The following is a 23,355-nucleotide window of genomic DNA, read 5'->3' as shown; positions in this document are numbered from 1 at the left end:
GGTGTGCTTCTTAGCAGGGGCTTATATCAGGGATGTCGCTGAGACACTACCAAGCCTCGTGCAGTCCACTGACTATTATCCACTGCTGTTTCACATGGACACCAGTGATACAGCCAGCAGCAGTTTGAGGAGTATCAAGATGGGCTACAGAGCCCTGGGAGCAGCAGTAAGGGACTCTGGAGCGCAGGTAGTTTTTTTCATCAGTCCTCGTGGTCAAAGGGAAGGGGTTTGAAAGACCAGTTGAAGCTGGCAAATCAACAATTGGTTGCGGGACTGGTGCCACAGCCAGCGGTTCAGCTCCTTAGACCATGGGACTCGCTTTGGGGAACCTGGTCTACTGGAGGCTGATGGGGTCCATCTGTCAGAGAAGGGGAAGAGCATCTTCAGTCATAGGCTTGTCAAGCTGGTGAAGAGGGCTTGAAACTAAAGTTGCCGGGGAAAGAGAATCTCAATCCATCCCACTCCTACCAGTTTGATGCTAGAGCTAGTAATGGATGACCCAGAGCCTGGAGAGGGGTCACAGGTCAGCAGGAGAGCACCTGAAGAGCAGCACAAAGGAGTTCCAGCCAGTGAGTCAGCTTCATCAGGGACCTAACTTAAATGCCTCTATGCAAATGCATGTAGCATGGGGAATAAACAAGAGAGCTGGAGATGTACACACACCTGCAGGGCTATGCGTTTATTTGCATCACAGAGATGTGGTGGGATGCTCCTATGACTGGAGTGTTGGCATGGAAAGATACAGGCTCTTTAGGAAGGACAGACAGGGTGGGTGTGTTGCCTTCTATGCCAGTGACCAGCTGGACTGCATGGAGCTTTGCCTGGGGATGGATGATGAGCCATCTGGGAGTTTATAGGTCAGGATTAAAAGGAGGGCAGGGACAGGTGACATTATAGTGGGGGTCTGCTCCAGACGACCCAACCAGGAAGACCAAGCAGATGAGGCCCTCTGTAGACAGATAGGAGTAGCCTCACTTTCACAAGCCCTTGTCCTCATGGAGGACTTCAGCCACATTGATAGCTGTTGGAGGGACAACACAGCAGGCCATGAGCAGTCCAGGAGGTTCCTGGAATGTGTTGATAACTTCCTTCTCCAAGTGATAGAGGAGCCAACGAAGAGAGGTGCTATGCTGGACCTTGTTCTCATTAACAAAGAGGGGCTGGTAGGGAATGTGAAACTCAAGGGCAGCCTTGGCTGCAGTGACCATGAAATGGTGGTGTTCAAGATCCTCAGGGCAGCGAGGAGGGTGCACAGCAAGCTCACCACCCTGGACTTCAGGAGAGCAGACTTTGGCCTCTTCAGGGATCTGCTTGGCAGAGTGGCATGGGATAAAGCCCTGGAAGGAAGAGGGGGCCCAAGAAAGGTGGTTAATACTCAAGGATCACCTCCTCCAAGCTCAGGAGCGATGCATCCCAACAAAGAGGAAGTCAGGCAGAAATGCCAGGAGGCCTGCATGGATGAACTAGGAGCTCCTGGACAAACTCAAACACAAAAAGGAAGCCTACAGAGGGTGGAAGCAAGGACAGGTAGCATGGGAGGAGTACAGAGAAACTGTCCAAGCAGCCAGGGATCAGGTTAGGAAAGCTAAAGCCCTGAGAGAATTAAATCTGGGCAGGGACATCAAGGGCAACAAGAAAAGCTTCTATAGGTATGTCAGTGATAAAAGGAAGACTAGGGAAAATGTGGGCCCTCTCTGGAAGGAAACAGGAGCTCTGGTTACCCAGGATATGAGGGAGGCTGAGATACTCAATGATTTCTTTGCCTCAGTCTTTGCTAGCAAGTGCTCCAGCCATACCACCCAAGTTGCAGAAGACAAAGGCAGAGACTGGGAGAATGAAGAACTGCCCACTGTAGGAGACCAGGTTTAATACCATCTATGGAACTGGAAGGTGCACAAGTCCATGGGACCTGATGAGATGCATCTGTGGGTCCGGAGAGAACTGGGGGATGAAGTGGCTAAGCCACTGTCCTTCATATTTGAGAAGTCATGGCAGTCTGGTGAAGTTCCCACTGACTGGAAAAGGGGAAACATAACCCCCATTTTTAAAAGGGAAATAAAGAGGACCTAAGGAACTACAGGCCAGTCAGTCTCACTTCTGTGCCCGGCAAGATAATGGAGCAGATCCTTCTGGAAACTATGCTAGGGCATGTGGGAAATGAGGTGATTGGTGACAGCCAACATGGTTTCACTAAGGGCAAATTGTGCCTGATAAACTTGGTGGTCTTTTCTGATGGGGTTACAGCATTGCTGGATAAGGGAATATCAACTGACATCATCTACCTGGACTTGTACAAAGCTTTTGACAGCGTCCCACATGATGTCTTTGTCTCTAAATTGGAGAGACATGGATTTGATGGATGGACCACTTCGTGGATAAAGAATTGGCTGGATGGTCAGACTCAAAGAGTTGCAGTCAATAGCTTCATGTTCAGGTGGAGAGCAGTGACGAGTGGTGTGTCTCAGGTGTTGGTGTTGGGACCAGCGCTGTTTAACATCTTTGTCAGTGACATGGACAGTGGGATTGAGTGTACCCTCAGCAAGTTTTCTGATGACACCAAAATGTGTGGTGTGGTTGACATGCTTGGAGGGAAGGGATGTGCCATCCAGAGGGACCTTGACAGGCTTGAGAGGTGGGCCTGTGCAAACCTCATGAAGTTCAACAAGGCCAAGTGCAAGGTCCTGCACATGGATTGGGGCAATCCCATGCACAAATACAGGCTGAGTGATGAGTGGATTGAGAGCATCCCTGTGGAGAAGGACTTTGGAGTAGTAGTGGATGAAAACTGACTATGGGCCAGCAATGTGCACTTGGAGCCCAGAAAGCCAACTGTATCCTGGGCTGCATCAAGAGAAGTGTGGTCAGCAGGTCAAGGGAGATGATTCTCCCCCCCTACTTCACTCCCATGAGACCCCACCTGGAGTACTGTGTCTAGCTCTGGGGCCTGCAATGTAAGGACATGGACCTGCTCAAGTGGGTCCAGAGGAGGGCCACGAGCATCTTCCCTATAAGGACAGGCTGAGGGAGCTGGGGTTGTTTAACCTGGAGAAGAGAAGGCTTCAGGGAGACCTTATAGCGGCCTTCCAGTACTTAAAGGGGGCCTACAGGAAAGATGGGGAGGGACTCTTTATCAAGAAGTGTAGTGATAGGACAAGGGGTAATGGCTTCAAACTGAAAGAGAATAGATTTAGATTTGATATTAGGATGAAATTCTTTCCTGTCAGGGTGGTGAGGCACTGGAACAGGTTGCCCAGAGAAGTTGTGGATGCCTCCTCCCTGGAAGTGCCTGCCCCCATGGCAGGGGGCTTGGAACTAGATGATCTTTAAGGTCTCTTCCAACCCAAACCATTCTGTGATTCTATGAAATATGCATTGTATTGAATGGCAATGTTCTTTCTTCACTAAATCTAAACCCAGCTACTCTTTTGAATAAAATTAAAATCTATTAAAGACAAATTGTGGTTTTCATCTGGAGTAATGTGTCCTGTTCTAGATTACAGGAGAACATTCATTTGCTACCTTGCAAAAGACATAAAAGTGCAGTATCTTCATTATCCTTAACTTTGCTAATGAAACATTCACTGCAAGCTAGTAACTTACTAATAGAGGAGGAATGCTAGTTAGGAAAAAATGCAGGTGTACTGCAGATGTAGGAAAAAAAGGAGCATCTTTCTGAGTAGAAGTTTAAAGCCAACGTTTACTGATTGGAATATATCATCACTGTATTGCACATTGGAGTAGCTGAACTCCGCGGATTAGGGATTCACTTCTTAGTGAAGATGCAGAAATTTTTAAAAGGAAGTTGTGTGTCTTCCAATTTCTGATCAGTAGTCAATACTAAGTTCTCTCATTCAGTTTTTGACATAAGACAGTCTTGCTAGCTTGTTTCAGACTTTTAGGACATTAAGGGTACTGTGACAATACTAAACAAGAAACATGTTTATGCTATCATGAAAAACCATGGAATTACCAAATGTTTGAGGTTGGAAGGGACCTCTGGAGGTCATCTAGTCCAAAGTCCCTGCCCTCTCAGAGTTTCCTCATATGAGAAGTGCTCCAGTCCCTTCATCTTTGCGGCCCTTTGCTGGACTCTCTCCAGTAGCTCTATGTCTCATGTATCCAATTGGAAATTCTTTTGAAACCTAAGGTAGCTTTTATATTATTTTAAATTTCTAGCACCAGGTACTCTAGCTCCCTTTTTGTTCTGAAGTTTTGTAACAAACAGCAGAGGTGTATTTGACCACCAAAAATTTTCAATTCCTTCCCTATCATGAGAGCAATATGAAATGAGAGTTGGTCTCGTGAGTGTTATTTTTGGGAATAGAAGACTAGCTTGAGTGGATGTTAGTGAGGTGGATGTAAGCAAGGAACAGTGTGTGAGGGCAGCAAGGCTTTGAGTGTAGGTTCTGTGATAAGGGAGGAGCTGTTAGTGCAGGCCCTGTTAGTGTTAGTCCCTCCGTAGTAGGAAGTCCAGTCCAGTGTGAATTTGAACATCTCTCTGATTTTGAGCTCCTTCTGTATTCGTTTATTGATTAATGTTAAGTTCTAAACTAATAGATGTAAATTCTTAAACTGGATTTTGTTCTCCAAGGTTTATTTTTAGAAAGGATATGCTGTTTTTCTTGTACTCGGTGCAGAGTGAATCTTTGGTGTAAGTGTAAAATTCCCTCTGGCTATAAAAGTATAACCAGCACATCCATGGTGCATATCTCTGAAAAAGGAACACTTAAAGCTGCTATGATGTACATGTTGAACTTTTTTTTTTTTTAGCTGTCACTAACTTCAGATATAGCTAGAATCTAATATTGAAATAGACCATCCTAGATAATGAGAAATGTAGGGAATGGTCTTTAATCCAACTTTTTTGTATGTGGGTGTTTGGCATAAAGGTGTATTCTCTTTAGGAGTAACTGAATTCTTTCAACTTTCAAAAGTTAGTATGAGCTGGAGGTATTTGGCATGTCTGAAAGATAATCCACTTAAATGAATAACCTGAAGCTCACCAGTGTCTGGAAATGTTGGCACCTGTTAAAAGCCTAACGTTTTTAAATCTGTGCATGAAGTATCAGAATCTTCTCCACAGTATTTGATTTTTGAGACTCATTCATCCCCAGTTAAAACTAGTGTGGTTTGCCATTACAGCTGAGCCAGTTTAATGGGTTCTTTACTGAAAGGGCTGTCCTTCTGCTATTTCTGTTTTGCCAGTACAGATGCTCATCTGATCCAAATGGTGAGCTGCTGCAGGCAGCTAGATCAGCAGAAAGCAAACTGAGAAGAGGACAGAATGTAAGGGTACAGGGAAGAATACAGTTTTTGGTGACAGCTAGCTATTTGATTACAGCTTTGTCAGCTTCCTTCTCATGTCTGTTGTAATTTTTATATGAAAATGTTTAGTGCTTTGTGTTAAAATGAAGATACTGTTTGCAGAAAGTGAAATCTGTGAATATTTTAAGCATAGTACATGTTAACAATATCTAAACCTGTAGCTTAAAATAAAGGAAATATATTTTTGGTTTCAGCCCAAAGCAGCCAATGTTCTTGGAGCAGTTAATAAGCCTCTTTCGTCAGCAGGCAAGCAGTCTCAATCCAAATCTTCACGAATGGAAACTGTAAGCAATGCCAGCAGCAGTTCAAATCCAAGCTCTCCAGGAAGGATCAAAGGGAGGTTGGTAGACAACAAAGGAGCTTTGATATTTCAAGTATTTGTAATGGAAACTTTGAATATTTCTGTAATGTTTTCTAAGTGAGAAACAGAATTTTATTATCTTATTTTGAAGTAAAGATATTGTACCATATTGGTATAACTGAAACCATGAATTTGGCTTTCTAACCCCAGAAATAAATTTGCCTTTAAAAAAAATAAAACCTAGAATCACATTGAGTTGGCTGTAGGAGGGAAGGAGAGCCTCATATGTTTATTTTCTGTTATTTTTTAATATATATATATAACCCCCCCACATCTATATATGTATATACACACGTGTATATATATGTGTGTGTGTATATATATCTGTAGTTCCTAGAAACCTTGTGGCCTGCTGTAATGTTAACAGCATGTCATAGACAGTAAGGACTGGTAGGCCGTTGTGATCTCACGTGACTTCCTGCTCTATAAATTTGTCCTGCATTTTGCTGGACTTTGCGGATAAACATTTCTGGATTTTAGATTCCTTCTTTGATGGAGAGGGGTGTGTACTCTAATGCTACATAAGTCTTCTAGTTATGTGTCTTTAAAAATTACAGCTTATTTTGTGTCAATTTTTTAGGTTATTCATCAGTTACTGTATCTTTTTATGTTCATTTTTTTAACAGAAGTCACATATCAATTTTTTTTTCACAGACATTTAGAGATTACATAGCCTGCACTATTCATATTTTCTCACATTACTTCAAGACTGTGAGAAAATGTTATGTTTGGAAATAAAACTTCTCATTTGGTACTTCATTACTATTTAATATATATTAATAATTTTAAATGTAGTGCAGTGCTTTACAAGAAATACAAGAAAGCCCACAGAAAGGCTTATTTCTTACAAGTCATGCAGGTTCATATGCTGAAATACAGTTTTTGGCTAAAGACAGGTTGGAATCCAGATTCTTCTCTATATCCAATGAAATGAATCTGAGATCACTACTGTTCTACATCCAGTTCATTTTAAAATATGCTGCACTCGCAGTCTAAGATATTCTATCATCTTCATGATCTCCCAGTTCATCTAAGTTAAACTGACTGGTGTTTTGAGTGGAGATACCAAAGAAGAAGAAAAGTCCTCTAGAAGTGATGATAATGATTCAGTATGCATGGTGTTTCCAATTCAGTCTGACTGAATATATACATGCAAGCTTGCATCCATTAAGACATTGTATAAAAACTGAGCTTCTGATTACATCACAGTTATTACAGATTTTATACTTTTAGGAATGAGAACGTCTTTCTCAGTTTATGCAGTGCCCAGGCCAGGGAGTTAAGAGTTTGTGTATTTGAATACCACTTTTCATTTTGGTGCATAGCGTATTTCTTTTCATTAAAGAACGTGCATTGTTATTTTAAAATGTTGCTTCTACCTACCCCAGGGCAGATGAAACAAAATGACTTGTGAATTAGCTTTTGTATATTACTTTTTATTTGTGGGTCTCAGTGTTTCACATATGCAGGTGGTATTATTGTCCACACTTACATATGTAGAAACTGAAATAGAAATTAAATTGCTGCCCTAAATAACAACAGAAAGCTGAGGAATAAACTAGTCTTTAAACCTCACTGTAGGAAAGTGTGCCTGCTTTGGCTGGTTGGTCTGTGGGGATCTTTGGTATGAGAAAGTGTATGCAAATGTATACAAATACTCACAGATCTTTAGAAACTCAGTAAGGCTCTTCTGTTTCAAAAAGTTGCTTATCTTTCTCAGTGAAAAAAGAAAATTCAACTTGGCTTACGATTGACACCTTTGTCCTGAGACTTAGATGTGCTGGCTTGTGATATGTGGTGGGTGAAAGGTTCTTTCTGACAGGCTGTTTGTGGTTTAGGAATAGATTTCTTCTGAAGATTGATGTTTTTAATTTTTTTTTATTAAATGATTGCCCACTGTATTATAATAATGAGGAGAATAAATGTTTGTTCATTCTAGGCTTGACAGTACTGAAATGGACCACAGTGAAAATGAAGAATTCACACTGACTTCACCTTTACCAGGGAAGAAAACTGACAAAAGGGACGACTCTGATATTGTAAGGGTGAGCTGTTTGGCTGCATTGCAGATGTTTCATTTTAAGTCACCAGGACTTTAAAATAAAAACTAATGTGGTGGTACCTGATATTGAAAAAAATATGCTGAAACATGAAACTGAGTTGATGTTGTAAATGACTGCAAAATGTGTTTAGGGTTGGGTATGAAAATGCAGTGAAAAAAAAGGTTCAGTTTGTCTGTTTTTCATGTGTACGTTACATTACCTTTGCATCATACTGACAACTCCTGTAAGCTTTCAATGTTACCAGTTATGATTTGCAGAATATTAGTAATATTAACAGGGTATATTCTGCTAGAGCTAGACTGATGAGAACTAGTCCCCAATTTGTCTCATTCTCAGGATTTGTTGAAGTGTTGGGGACAGTGTTCAAGTTAATAGCTTCCTTGGACTCCTGTTGCCCAATATACAGTAGAGGTTTTTTTGGTATGTGTTCTTAATGTTTACTTGAAATATAGCTTTGGAAGAATTAATTGGATTAGTTTGAGAATGATCAACTATATTGGAGTTTTGGGGGAGCGGTTTAACATGTGAAATTTCAAATTGCCTTCTGAGGTTGTAAAAGTCTGTATCATACATGGTTTCTTGCTTGTAGCTAGCAAAGTGATAATACCTCATTAGAGTTGATGCATTATAATTCTCACCTTTTTTTGTACTGTTCCATCACTGGTGCTAAGGCATGTTCTTTTCTAGCCAGATGTGTTTTGCTATTGCTTACAGCTGTTGAAAGGAACTGTTTGGTTATCTAGAATACCAAGAGGGCATCATGATTTGACATTGGATTTAGAAGTTCAGGGAAGAGTTACCTGAAGAGCTATATGGATTCTGTTTTCTTGTATGCAACTTGTACTGCAGAGAAGTCAGGAAAATGCTTGGTTCTGAATGCTAGCTACCAAAAGTAGAAGTTGCAGTGTGATTTTAAAGCTAGTTGTGTGCAATGTGGTCTTCAAGAGGCTTTTAGAGTGAGCTAGCTAACTGATACTTATAGACAAATACAATCCAATGTGATGTAAAATAGTCTTAATGATTAACAAGTACATTGCCTGTGCTGTTAGATAAACAAACTGTTCTGTGAGAACGGTGAACCCTTCGGGGTAGCAGAATGGTGTCATTGCTGTGCTTTTATGGTTTCAGGATCATTCAGGAGAAATAATGTGTGTGTCTATCTCAGAGACAGGTTTTAGTGAATGACCACTAACCAAGGCCTTTGAGAGTGGTAGGCCCTTGAAAGTGATAGCCTGTCCTTGCTAATTATTACTGATGGATTTATGGATTTCTGTAGACCAGTAATGCTAAAGGTTCCTAATGAGGATAGAAAAAATGATTTGGACCCTCACTCAGATGTAATGCTTTAATATGTTAATGAGATTATAAGCAGGCTAAATATTGTCTCAAGCAGTGTTTACACCTATATCAGAATGCAGAAAAATAAACCACCAAAGAAAATTCTAATTGCATTGTAATTCTAAGAGCAGTTTAAATAATAAGAATTTCACATACAGTGGTAAATTTCAGTTCTTCGTGCCTTAGTAACAGTTGGCTGTCTGTAGACTTTGTAGTATTTGGTATATGCATGAAAAAGTAATAATACAAACAACATCAGGTTTGTTACAACTGGATTTTCTAGAATGCATTAAGGATGTCTGATATCTGATGGCACTGCTGCTTTATTTTGTTGACTGTGTCTGATATTTCTCTGTTCTCCCATTACTGCAGTCTGTTGTATTTTTCTAGGTTGCTTGGGGCATAAGCTAATGACTAGTAAAAATGTCCTGAATTTTTGCTTGTCTTGAAGTGTAAATAGGCACCTTATACTGTGATATCTTGTCGGAAAAGCAAACCAGCTTATAACAAAACCAGAAAAATCAGGAATCTCTTGTCAAAAAAATGACACTCTCATGCTTCCTGTATTGATGTGTCACTTCAGCTGTAAACCTTGAAAATTCTGAGTGTCCAAACAGCTGCTGGCATGTAATTCATGCCTAGAAGCATTAGAGTGAATTGGTAACCAACAAAGCTAAGTGATAAAACAATAAGAGTTCAGTATTTCATGTACTTTTGAGGGCATTTTTAATTCACTTTGAATATGTAAGCAAGCTGCTTAAGGTCATTGATTCTGAACTCGTTTTTGGAGCTCGAGAGCAGATTATAGCAAGCATTAGCTGAGAAGCAGAATTTTAATTGGGGAGCAGAAAGTCCATGTTTTAAAGATGTCACTATTCAGGATATTTGTCCAGATTACATGATAGAGTAACACGTTAGTTCTAAGGCTGTGGGACACTGTTTAACCTGAGGGAGAAACTTTGAAACTCGGCTACAACTGGTCAAAGCAGCTGCAATGACAGTTGTGCACAATCACTGCAAAAGCAAATAGAACAGACAATAGTGAGCATGTCACTCATCTAGATCAACAGTTTTGTCACTGAAATCATGAACTGGCAGGAGATGTCATCCCAGCTCAAACATTTTTCTTATTTTTTTCTAGTATAGTTCTTTGTACTTCAATTTCTTTTACTTTTTTTCCTCATATCCTTTCTAGCTTCATGCTTTTCTTGACCAGGGTTTATGGATAAAGTGCAGACATATATTTGTAAGCTGACATCTATCTTATGTCACAAAGGAGATGTGAAGGAAAAAAAGAAATTCAATTTGGTTTTAAGTGGCGTAACTTGTTTTGTAGATTAAATTGCAGTGTGACAAATACTAATAAATGAGTGATTGTATGTGTTGAAATGTAGTAATGTTAGTTTGAAATAAACATTGGTGTGAAACTGTGAAGTACTGTAAATATTTGGACTTATAGACCATTTCATGGTCCAAAATGAAATAGTCATGGTCCCCATGAAATCGTAGGTGGGTACGTTTTTTAATTTGCCCCTTGGTAGGGGATGGTTGGAGCGATCCTTCTGGCCCTAATAGCTGCTTGTTGAAATCTTTGAACAGTTTATGGTCTTTACTGTGCACTTTAGAGAACTAGAGCATGGAGAGGTGAAGGAATAGTTTCTGGTCTGAAAGCTTATGGTTCAGAAATAGTTCTACCTTTCTTGATATGCTAGAGGGAAGAGATGCTATCAACAGGGATCTTTGACAGGATTGAGGAGTAGGCCCATGAGGTTCAAAAAGGCCAAGTGCCAGGTCCTGCACCTGGCTTAGGGCAATCCCAGTATCAATACAGACTGGGGGATGAATGGATTGAGAGCAGCTCTGCAGAGGAGGACTTAGGGACGCTGGTGGATGAAAAATAGGACGTGAGCCAGCAGTGCGCTTGCAGTCCAGAAAGCCAACTGTATCCTGGGCCGCATCAAAAGAAGCGTGGCCAGCAGGTCAAGTGGGGTGATTCTCCCCCTTTACACTGCTCTGGTTAGACCCCACCTGAGTACTGCATCCAGATCTGGAGTTGTCTGTACAAGAAATACAAGGACCTGTTGGAGCGGGTCCAGAAGAGGGTCACAATAAGCGGTCAGAGGGTTGGAACGCCTCTGCTATGAGGACAGGCTGAGAGAGTTGGGGTTGTTCAGCCTGGAGAAGAGAAGGCTCCAGGGAGACCTTATTGCAGCCTTTCAATACATAAAGGGGGCTTATCAGAAAGATGAAGACAGACTTTATATCAGCGCCTGCAGTGACAGGACAAGGCGCAGTGGTTTTAAACTGAACAAGGTTGGGTTTAGATTGGACATAAGGAAGAAATTTTTTACAATGACAGATACAGGAACAGGTTGCCTAGAGAAGTTGTGGATACCCCATCATTGAGGGTGTTCAAGGCTTTTGGGGCTTTGAGCAAGCAGATCAAAGTGGAAGATGTCCCTGCCCATGGCAGGGGAGTTGAAATGAGATGATCTTTAGAGGTCTCTTCTGACCCAAACTGTTCTGTGATTCAACGATTGGGTTTTTTGCTGTGCAGAGCAAATATTGAGTCTTACTGCAGCTCTGACAGCAATGCTTTGGCAGCTACCACCAATTCCTGTACTTCCTTCTGCAATTATAAATTCAGGTTGCCCACTGTTGTCTTTGTTACTGCCTTGCTGCTGCCAGCATGGGAGCCAGGCATAAGCACCCTGCAGCTCACAACAGGGCTGAAGCCACAGGTCGACAGTTCCCATCCTATATATCTTTATATTTTCCTATTAATAAAAACGCAGTTACGGGTGTTCTAGCCAATTGTGTTTGACATAGCTGAGGATACAAATGAGGAAGAGCTTGCACGCTTCAGTGTTTTAACTGCTCACCTTTGAAATAATCTTTCTCTCTTGTCTGACATTTTATATGTATGCACGTGTTCATACTTCTGCAAAGGTTTTTGAAATGGATGTGGTAGACAATCTTAGTAGACAACTTGTGTAACTTGAGGACACTTTGTCTTGTTGGGTGAAGTTTCTGTAGCTTTTGTGTATGTGACAGTTTAATATGGCAGCTGAACTTTTTAATTTAAAGATGTAATGTTACCTTTTCAGTCAGAGGTGGAGAAGCCTAGAGGAAGGAAGAAAACAGCTATCACAGATTCAGAAGAGAAACTAAGCATAGATGACCTAAATAAACTGGGTCAAGAGCAGAAACTTAGAAGTGGTCAACGGGGAAGGAAGAGACCTGCAGTTGTTTCAGAATCTGATGAAACACAATGGCAAGAGGAAAAAAGGCTAAAAGAAGATGTAATAGAAAGTGAGGATGAACAGAACAGTCCACCAAAGAAAGGGAGAAGAGGACGCCCTCCCAAAGCAAATAATGGGGGAACACCAAAGGAAGAGCCAGTAGCAAAGTCATCAAAAAGGAGCAAAAAAAAACAGCCACCAGCAGCTGCAACAGAAGAGGAGGAGGAGGAGGAAGAAAGGCAAACTGAAAACATTGAACAAAAACCAAAAGGCAGGCAAAATAGGACACCGAAAAGAACACAGCAGAGGTAAGTTCATCTTCTTGTAAGCTGCATCTTTTTTATCCTTGGACATTAGTTATAATTTGATACTTTGCAATTTGGGTCTTCCTCAAAACAGAGCAGAACCATCTGAAACTAGTACAGTTGAATCAGCACAGTCTACGCCACAGAAAAGACGAGGAAGGCCATCAAAAACACCACCATCACAGCAAAAAAAAGTGTAAGTGGTGAATATTTTCTAAATTTGTGTTTAGTGAAAATTAAAAATATGCCTCTGTGCCCCCAAACAATCATTTACTGAAAATATTTCAGAATACTTTAATTGACAGTTAAGAAAATAAATTGCCATTGTTATTTCTAAAATATTTTCCCTAGCTGCTTCTCCTAGAACATCTCAAACGAGAGCAAGAGGCTACAAGTAAGTTTAACGTGCTCAAGTAGCATATATGTAGCTCTGCTCTTCTAGGAGAGAAGTCAATAAAACACATGAGGGCCTTGATAGGGCATTATTAGGACTTCAAGGAGCAAAAAGTGCTCCCATTCGTTCTGGATAGGGAGGAAGAATCAAACGGTTACTGTGGTGAAACAGTATTGTGGAGAATTAAGTTTATTCTGATTCTCCCTATGTTAATATTAATTAACTCCCTAAGTTAATGCTTACTTTCTAATTTGTGGCCTTCTTATTATCCACTTGAATCATTTCCAAATTAATAAAATGGGCTACAGTCTATGAAGGGTAGTAGCTCTTAAAAATTCTGAGGCGTATTAAGCTCCAAAATAAAGGTAAACTCTGTGGCTAGCTTCATTTTTTTGTGCCTACTGTAGGAAGCTACAGGTATCTCTACCTTTTCTGTACATGTATATGCAATATATGTAAAACAGAGGTGTACAAGTGGGCAGGACTTAGTTAACCCACTGGTATCAAACTGCAGCTCATGGAACAGATTTGCAAGATACTTTTCCAGAACCTGGTGATAAATTCCTTAGGGCACTGTTTACGCGTATCTTCAGTCTGGCATTTTGTATTGCTCTGTTGCTTTTCTGGCTTCTGGACTTAGTTAGCATTGTGTTGATCTTCCTCTGGCAGTTTAATGTACCAATTTGCCTGTCCCCGGAGATCTTCCGTACTGGAGATCTTTGCCTGAACAAAGCTTGTACCCTCAATTCAGATTCTAGTTTCACATCGGATTGCACGTTCTGGCATTTTGCACACACAATATCCCAGCCTTTCCAGTGTTCTGTTTTCCCACCTCAGGTCAGACCTCTCCTGCTCCTTTACTCTGTAACCAGAAACACAGGTCCCAATACTGTCTTGGTTACTACAGAAGTCACTGCTACATGTGCAGTGGAACAAGAGTTGGGAATTGCTACTGCCATGCAAAGAAGACATGCCAACAAGTCATTGTTGGGTGATGTGCTATGTGGCCTTTGTCAGAGATGTCCTTTAGTAAATAATGAGGTAGTTTCTGATTCACTTCTCAGTGAGATCAGTGAACTCAGTGTGTGTGTTTACACATTTTAAACAGAAAGTAAACTGTATCAGTACACATGATCAATACAGGCATAGCTCTTGTTCATGTGTGTATACTTTATTCCTGGCCTGAGGAGCCCAAGTGAGTTGTCTCAGGGTCCAGAGTTGTTGGGTCTATTCTAGATTTCATTCAAAAAAAATATGGTGTGTATTTTTTATTTTTTGTGATCAGACCACCCAATTTTTACCGTTCTTTTTCCAAATCTGCAAGAAAAAGGTGAGACCTCAGTAATTCCTCAGTCTTCACAGTGCCCTGTAGTCTGACCTTTCTCCCTTTTCTACACACATAGAGCAGTTTCAACTGAGGGGATCTGGTAGACTGAGCAGCACTGTGTTTACCACAAGATAGAATGTATTTAATCCAAATGCTTAAAGCTTTCTGGGCTCCTTGGGGATGGATTTGGCATAAGAATTTGGGATTTTACCTATGAGGTGATACTGTATAACCTATTTCTGATAGCTCATTGGATTCCCAATTAGCGCATGTGAACTGTCTTATTTTTGTAATATGTGAAAAGATGAACCTAGCTTCTGAATAATTCTTCTGTTTTCATTTCTGTTGCTTCTATCAGTCTTGGAAGGCTTGAGTTGGGCTAATTTGTATTGTTTCTCAAAGGGTGTCATGTTGGTTGGTGCTGAAACCCCCACTATACTATAATTACTATATGCAATTCAGAGATTTTATTTTGTATGGGTCTTGGTGTGGTTCTTGGGACTGAAAATTCCCACCACATGTGTGGTTTGATGCTGTCAGAGGACAGTTGTTTTGGATGTGTATGCCCCCACTGGGGATTGAATTCTGTTTGTTGTCTGTCTGGAAAAGAGTTTCTGGTTTAATTTAATCCAAAAAGTCACCTAGTTTGAGTGCACCAAGACTGCATCTGCAGTAAGCGGGATGATTTGGTGATTTGATTCTAAACTGTGCTAATGACCCAAACCAAAATGGTAATGTAGGTGCCGTTGTGTAGTTTTAGATGTGTATCTGATTGCCTGCTTTTTTTGAGGCGTTGGAGGGACTAGTTCTCATTTTAAGCAAACAGGTGCTTCTTGCTTGTGGTTCAGTTCCCATGACTAACACAGACAATTTAAGATATTGTTGACTGATTGTTCTTGATTATCCTGATTAAGGTATTGTTATCCTGATTATCCCTAGCTCTTAGCATGAGCTAGCTTGGAAGATTTGCATTTAGGTTCATTATAGTGTTAATTTCCTAAATAGCAACATGGGTACTTTTAGCTCTGTAAAAACATAGATGCAGTTACTCAAATTTTATTGTGTATAAACTCCTATAGGAGTACAGATATTCATGGAATTGAATAGGAGTTTAAAAAAGACAAGTGTTTAGTGTTTGGCTGTTTGGCTTTTCCAGTTCACTGGTTACTGTTGTGTCAATCTTCTGCGGCTGTATTCTGGCACTGAAGAGAAAAACCTGTCTTGTCTATAGAAGCAAAAATTGTTCAACTTTGTACTCTAGCCCTCTATTCTAGAAGAATTTGGTTTTCAGACGCTGTTGTCCAGCCTCCTAGTTCCACTTCTTCTATTCTGTGTATGGATGAACTAGATAGGTTTATAAGACACAGGTATTATATGACATGAAATGTTAAGGCTGCTGTTCTTGTAAAATAGAATGTTTGCTCTCATACAGTTTATACATGTGCAGGCCTATATACTGTGAAACTGATCTTTATTTTTGTTCTGATTGCAGCCGTGCTGGACGTTCCAAACAAGCAGCCAGTAAAGAGAATGAATCTAGTGAAGAGATGGATGTATTTCAGAGCAGTTCACCTGTCAGTGATGACATTCCCCAGGAAGAAGTAATGGAAGAAGAGGAAGTTTCCACAATCAATGTAAGAGGAGTGCCTGTGAGTCTTTGTGGTGTCCTCTGTGTACTGGTGTTCAGAGAATGACTTCTCCTGTTCTTAAAACTTAACCTTCCTCCTTTAAAATGAATGAGGTTGGTTGTCAACTGCCACTCTTCTGTAGTGGTGCTGCACTGTAGTTTCCCAGAGAAGCTGCATTTCTTAGAAAATGTCACTTTTTGTCAAGCATCTTAAATTTTCTGTTCTGCACAGCTTTTGTTATCTGTCTGCCTGAGTTGTGTAGTACCTCATGGGAATTATTTTCCAGGTAACTCATGCCCATTCTTCTCAGCTAAACTATAATAGTGAATAATGTTTCTTTATACAAAACAGGAACACAAAATGAATGGTACTGGAAAATAAGCATCCAATCTTGGAGCAAAATCCTAAACCAATTTCTTCCTCTTACCAGTATATGCAAATACATCAAAATAAGTTTTTTGTATTTATTTCATATAAATACATTAGTAATGTTAGTAGTAATACGAAAAATGTAACTGTGAATGCCTTCATGCTTTTGGACACATCTGATCGGAGCATCTGAATATATGAACACTCCGAAAAAGGAAACAAGATTATTTTTGAATACTTGAAGGATGCAGGCTCAATAACATCAAACAAAGTTATGTCCTGGTTATTGACTAAGACTTGTACTTGTGATAAAATGAGTAATGAATGACACTGTATACAGTTACTCAAACATTGTTGTGAGACTAAGCATTTTTTTCCATTATGAAATACATTTATTCTCGAATTTTTCTGTAAAAAACATTTAAAATACTTTTTCTTCAAACAGGTCCGTCGCAGAACTTCCAAAAGGGAAAGGCGATGAGTGAGCATGTAGTTATCAGCCTTCCAGGTGAAAGCTTTGAAGAATGCTTTTAATATAAAGCTTGAGACTGAATGAAGCTGTTAGTGCACAAATGGGGTTGCTGAAAAAAAGACAAAACCTATTTTACTTTTACTGCCCCTGCATTTGCAGTCCCTAGGTCACAAGCTTTAGCCACACACATGTTGATATCATTAACTGTGGATTTTTGTGAAGTGTAATGTGCGCTGGCTTTGTAGACATACGAACTAAAGAAGAAAACTGTAAATAGTTCTTTTTTTAATGTTTCTGACTTCTAAAGTGCTTGTATAGCTTTTATCTGCGGCTTTAAACTGACAGTACCCCACTGTTTATTGGATCTGTTGATTTTAAAAAAGAACAGAGGTTGTGGAAAATTGATCTCAAGCAATATCTGTCAGTGTTCGTATTTGTACTCTTGTTGACATTTAACTGTGAAAAAAAATAATCAGTTGAACAAATAGTGCCACTTTCTTTTGCCACTATTTGTTGAGAAGAAGAAATAAAAAAAATGGTCTTTGTTTCCTTCATGAATCTAACCTAGTGTTTACCTTTAGGCACCTACCTATCATCAGAGGTGCTAAATTACTTTCTCTTACAGCTGAACAATGTTGGATAGAATAATACAGGAGATGCAAATTGTGAAAGAAGTTGTTTGACTTGTTTTACACCTCAGTATTGATGCCAGACTTTTCTGGACTTCTAGTGGCATTGAAAATTCAAAAAGGATTTAAAATATTTTAAAATTAAAAGTGTGTTATTAAATAATGTACTGAACACCCTACCCATTTTATCTTCCCCTATCAGTTTTTATTAATCTACTGTATCAATAAAATTCTGTAACTGAGTTTTTAATAGTCTAGTATGTTAATGTGTATAGATATTTCCTTCTGAACATGATGTTCACAAAGAGCAAATTATTACTACATTATAATATGAAATCTGATATATAAACATTAGTGAAAATACAGTTCTTATTACAATGTAAAGTTAATCACAAAGAAAAATTTTATTGATGCAGTGTGTCTTTATAAAGCTGTTCTTGAGAGCCAAGTGTTTTGTATTTTATAGTGAAGTTGCATGTTTATGAAAAATGTGCTGAAAATGGGATGTAATGTTTTTTTGGAAACTCGTATCTAGCAGTAGTATATGGTAGGTTGCCTCATGAGAGAACCTTTTATTGAGAGTTTATTGTTCCTTTTTGGTTTTGTTTTTTGAGCCAAATTTTTTTGGTATGACAAGCTAAGTTTTTGTTGAATAACCAGCTGTTGATTATTGCAGTCAAGGTATTCAAGATTTGAATGAAGCTCCATTTTTATTTTGTGCTACCACAGAGAGGTTTTTTTGGTTTGTGGGTTTTTTTAGGTATAATCTGCAAAAAAATAGAAAATACTTAAGCGGTATCCTGTATGCAGTTTTACAGTTTACAAACTGTGTCTTTGAACCAAAATGTATAGGTTACTACACTATGCTTAGCCAAGCACATATTATAATTTCAGGTGCTGTTCTCCCTCTGGTTCCCTACAGTTGACAACATGTGAAAAAATCAATTTCTAACTTAAGAAAATTTTATCTCATTGAATAATGGAGCATTTTCATCTAATCCATCCATAAGTAAGTTATAGCTGCAAGGTAGCCTATAAAGATTAGAGGAAAGGCTAATACTAAAACACAGATTTACCGACTTCCAAACTGTAAGATCACTAGTAAAGAAACCTTTAGAATTTTTTCATTATGCTTGTTTTTTTCACCAGTGAAAAAAGGTATGATAAACAATTAGAATATTCTGCCTCAGCTTAACTACACACTCCCATCACACCCCCACCCCACCCCCAGTATTCAGCTTTTCAACATTTATACCTGTAGATATGAGGGAAATGCTGCCTAAAAAGGCAATTATGGTTGATTTGAATTGACTTTGAAATAGTTGGCACAACAGAACTGGCCTACTTATGCTTCAGCAGTGCAAGTGCAAGTTGTTGGAATTTTTTTATGGTATAAAATGATTGAAAGCTAGCTTTATATTTTCCTCTCTGACAGAATTGCACTGAAAACATTTATGGAAGATGTACCATGAAGTCCATTTTTTACAAAAATATGAAAAATTGATGCCGAAACTGCTGCAGACTCTTGAGGCTTTATGTGCATAAACATGGTTAGGTTAAACTTCATCGAATATTGATGCACATTACTGATCATAATGTTTAATGTAAATTTAAACTATAGTTTTGCAATTTAAATGTTGATTTCTTGGGTTATAATGTGTAATTCATTATTTCTTGAGAAATAGGCACAGCAAATATTTCATTCTTATAATCAAACCTCTTCTAAGTTCATTCTCATCTCATATAAAGAAAATGAATATTTTATGTACTAACATTTTGAGATCTGCATACAGTAGCTACAGTAGAGTATAATTATGTATAAAAGATGAATTGCTAACATTCAGTTAGCATGCTCTTCTGCAATGATGTTAAGTTTATAAAAATGTACTGTATTACATTAAAAGATCAAATTGAACTCACTTTAACAAGTTCCAGTATGAAATTTTTGTGAGATTGCCGAAGTATCTTGCTGTACTTTGCAGCAAGTTAAGCTTATTTGTGTTACATTTCCTTTTCTTGCTGCAGTGCAACAGGAAACTTTCAGTGATCTGTAGTTCATATGCAAAATGCAAGGAGTGACTATGATCTTGATACTAATGTTTAAGAATAATTCACTCTGATTCCAGAAGCATGGGATTTTTCACTTGTCACCAACTGAGATAATTAATATTTAGGGCTAGCTGATCCACTAATAGGAAGAAAACATAAAATTGCTTGAAAGTTCTAGTGTGAGTACACCTATTCCACCTAGGATAATTTAGAATCCTGTATTAACTATACTTGACTCTGCCAATCGACTTTCTTTTCTAGCAAAATTGAACCTTTTCAAGTATTTTGACATTTGCTGTTTTGACATTTTGATCTATGTGAACAAAAACATTAGAATTTACAAAAAAGCATTCATATTAAAGACATTTCCACTGAAAATAAATATGCTCAATTTGTGAGTAGCTTGCAGAAAACTTAGACTTGAAGATTCAATACTGCATTCTGACAAGAATTTATCTGATATTCTAAAAAAAACCCACCACCAAACTTCACATAGAGGTGTGTGTGCCATTTTCTTGCTATTTTTTTGCATGTGTGGGTTTTGACAGATTATCAAAGTCTGTTTCTGTGAATGCACACAATAGATTTTGGATCCTGCAAGTTTACATCCCTGTGGTTCTGTGGGGTTAGTTATTAAATGCATTCGTCCTATGCAAATACAAGTACAAAACCAAGTACATTGATCTGTTTGACTATTCTAACACTTGTGTACACAGGGCATGTAATGAAAAGAGCATATATGTATCTTAAAACTGTGTTCCCCAGACATACAAAATTCTGAGTTTGTGGATGGAAGTATTTTAAAAGCTTGTCAGTGTTTAAATATATATGTACATTTATACATGTATATATGTATTGTAGAGACTGATATATCTCTACTTCATCAAGGTAGGTGCAGTACATATTTTTAAGAAGAATTTTTTAAAGGAACACCTTCAGGTATACCACTGTGTTTGCCCAAGGCATTGTGTCTATAAACACATGATTGAGTTCTAGATGGCCACCCCGCTAGTCTGATGGCTCTGTGATGACAAAAATGATAAAAATCACCTGACCAAGGCCCTGTGTCCAGTCATCCATCAGGAGTACAAGAACCAGAATGGATTCTTGTTTCTTGTTATGCTCACAGATTGCCATTCCACTCTTGGCGTCTTTGGATGTTGCCTTTACAAAAGATGTTTACTAATTTAGGTGCAATTTCCTAACCCTGACAGAAGTGACTTGCGTTCCACAAACATAAGCAGACTTCCTGCTGTGTCAGTATGTTTGTCCAGCATTCTTAGGGCGCCTGCTTCATTCCGTACAGTACAGCCCCTGGTGTTTTGTTGCTAGTGGAAAAGAAAGAAGCTGAATGTTGGCAACTGGGATAGAAATACAGAAAAAAACCCACCTAATTTGCTTTAAAGTTCTTCAAATTCTGCTGTCTAAAAGATCTGACCTCTGCACAGAATTCACCAAGTGCCATTCTATTTGTATAGGTGGGATAAACATAGTATCCTACAGTGTGTATATGCAGTAAGGAAAAGGTTTCACGCTTGCATTTTCTTTCAGTGCCTCACTACAGTCACCATGTGGTTTTTAGTAGCACTTTCATTTCTATGATGATGTATATTCTTTTGAGATAGCAGCATCATATCATATCCATGTAAGAAGGAAGAAAGTCTCTCAAATACAAATTTTTATCCCTGCAAATCAGTATTTCAGTAATCATGTGACAAGTTGGAACTAGTTTTAACATATAGTTTCTTTGGAGGATGGATAAGATCTTATAAGGTGTTTTATTTGGTTAGCAGTGTTTCTGGTGCTTGTATCCTACCTCATGTATGTAGATACAAAGGAATGCAGTATTTTAAAAACTAAATACACTGCTTGCTTACTTGGAAGTAATTTTAGTATTGAAAAATAATTTGCAGTTCACAAATTTGTTACATGGTTCTGAACGGATCCAGAGAGCTGAAGGTTTTAGATATTAGGTTCCATAACACTATGTCAGTATTGTTGCATTTTACTAATTTTCTATCGATAGAAGACAATTGCTCAAATTATGACATGCAATGTAAGAGAACACGTGAACTTAGTAACAATCTAAGTAGTAGTAACTTCTGTTGGTATTATAATATAAAAGAATGTGTCAGAATGAAGCATTCTTGTCTTAAAAAGCTTTTTCTTTAATATGTTGCAAAGACATGCTGATAATGTAAAACAGCTTTCTTTATAGTCATGGCACCATGAAATAGTCTGGTTTGGAACAGCTGGGTTTTGGTAGATATATTTTAAGCGTGCAGGTTTCTGTGTTCCTTGTAGTATGTTTCTGTTCAGCAAAATTAAATTCGTGTAAACTAAAGGTATTTTGAAGAACTGAAGAGTTTTCAATCCATATTTAATAAAGCAATAAGGTGTTCATTTTAAGCAGCAAGGGGTTTTTATAGCCATATCTATGGATGCAGTAATATGTTACATGAACCCAGTGTTCACCACCATTTCAAAGGTTCACCACCTTTGACCTGCAACGTATTGAAAGGCAGTAGAAACTGCCTTTGTGTTTTTTCCCAGAAGGCATTTGCTGTTGTCCTTCCATGACCATTTCAAAAGATAAGAGCTGAAGGAGGAAGGGAGAGAAAAATGATGGCTTTATTTGCCTTCTATTTATCTTTGCTATATTCTGTATGGTTTAGGTGATAGAAAAACAATGGTGTGTGGAGGTGTTGGGTGAAAAGTGGGATATTAGAAATGAGTTATTAATTTGAAAGGTGCTGGAGAGATGAGTAAAGGGTGAGAATCAACAGATAAGAGATGGGAAAGCAGTTACTTGATACCGGATGACCAGTGATAGGAGTCTTCTATTCAAGATGAAGGCCTAAATGAGGGAAGCTAAGTTAGCAATGATGATATTATCATTATTAATATCTATTTGAGAGGAGAACTGAGGGTATATTGCTTTCTTTGATTTGGAGGAAGAGGTCGGAGTGTTGAAATATACGCAAGAACATGCATAGGATTGAGACTAGTGCCCAGAATGTGTTTGTGGAAAGAGGGTGATAGCTGCTACTGAGGGCAAATGTCATTAGTAAGGAATTTGGAATAGTGAGGCAAAAAAGGATTCTAACCTCCATAGGTAGGAAGATAAGGTTAAGGCAGCATCCATTTAAATGCAGCACTAAAAATGAGGTAAAAGAGGCCAAGATACAAGCCATCTGGAAACAAAGCTGCGTAATAGCAACAGTCTTCACAGGTGCACACTGCAGATAGCAGTGTATAACCATCAGTAACGAGGTCTCCTACAGTGCCTCTCATTAAATCTTTCAGCGTGACCTCTTTTTGTGAAACCCTGACGACCCAGTCTTTCCTACTAATTTTAATGTACCTTCTTAGCCTGGGATGGTTCTCCCCTTCCCTCATGCATATATGTCCTCTCCTACGGGACAGTGTGTATCTTATGCCCAGTCACTGCTGCTTTTCATTCCTTTCAGTGGGCCCCAACCAGCCAGGTTTCCAAATCTTTCTCGTTTGTGACATTGGTTCTTTACTGAGAGGGTGGTCGGTCACTGGAACAGGCTTCCCAGGGATGTGGTCACAGCACCAAGTCTGTCAGAGTTCAGCGAGCATCTGGACAATGATTTTAGTCACATGGTTTAGTTTTAGGTAGTCCTGTGAGGAGCAGGGAGTTGGACTTGGTGATCCTTATGGGTCCCTCCCAACTCAAGAGGTTCTGTGATCCTAAATGCAGCCATCGTGCTGCTTGTTTCACAGCCAGCAAGTTGTGAAACAAAACCAGTCATCAGGCTACTACTCAACTGCAGTGTGTAATGGAAAAGGGGTGTACAAGTTCTGTGGTTGAACTACAGAACTAGTA

The 23,355-nt window shown here is 39.0% G+C and overlaps 1 protein-coding gene across 3 annotated transcripts in view; it reads left to right on the top strand.

Moving 5' to 3' along the window:
- Nucleotides 1-19,884, top strand: part of PDS5B (PDS5 cohesin associated factor B) — a 119,631-nt gene extending 99,747 nt beyond the window's left edge. The window contains exons 30-35 of one of the 3 annotated variants that reach the window (XM_074815880.1): nucleotides 5,520-5,665; nucleotides 7,626-7,725; nucleotides 12,195-12,637; nucleotides 12,729-12,830; nucleotides 15,848-15,989; nucleotides 16,798-19,884. In XM_074815880.1, the coding sequence (XP_074671981.1) occupies nucleotides 5,520-5,665; nucleotides 7,626-7,725; nucleotides 12,195-12,637; nucleotides 12,729-12,830; nucleotides 15,848-15,989; nucleotides 16,798-16,833 (969 nt within the window). In that variant the 3' untranslated portion in view covers nucleotides 16,834-19,884. Of the gene's footprint in view, nucleotides 1-5,519; nucleotides 5,666-7,625; nucleotides 7,732-12,194; nucleotides 12,638-12,728; nucleotides 12,831-15,847; nucleotides 15,990-16,797 lie in introns of all 3 variants that reach the window. The other 2 variants (XM_074815879.1, XM_074815881.1) reach the window with 2 other exon arrangements.
- The last annotated feature ends 3,471 nt before the right edge of the window (nucleotides 19,885-23,355 follow it).

This window comes from Strix aluco, chromosome 2, assembly GCF_031877795.1.
Source record: "Strix aluco isolate bStrAlu1 chromosome 2, bStrAlu1.hap1, whole genome shotgun sequence".
Classification (NCBI taxonomy): Eukaryota; Metazoa; Chordata; class Aves; order Strigiformes; family Strigidae; genus Strix; species Strix aluco.
The sequence above is the reverse complement of the archived record's forward strand: the minus strand, read 5'-3'. Positions and strand labels throughout refer to the sequence as shown.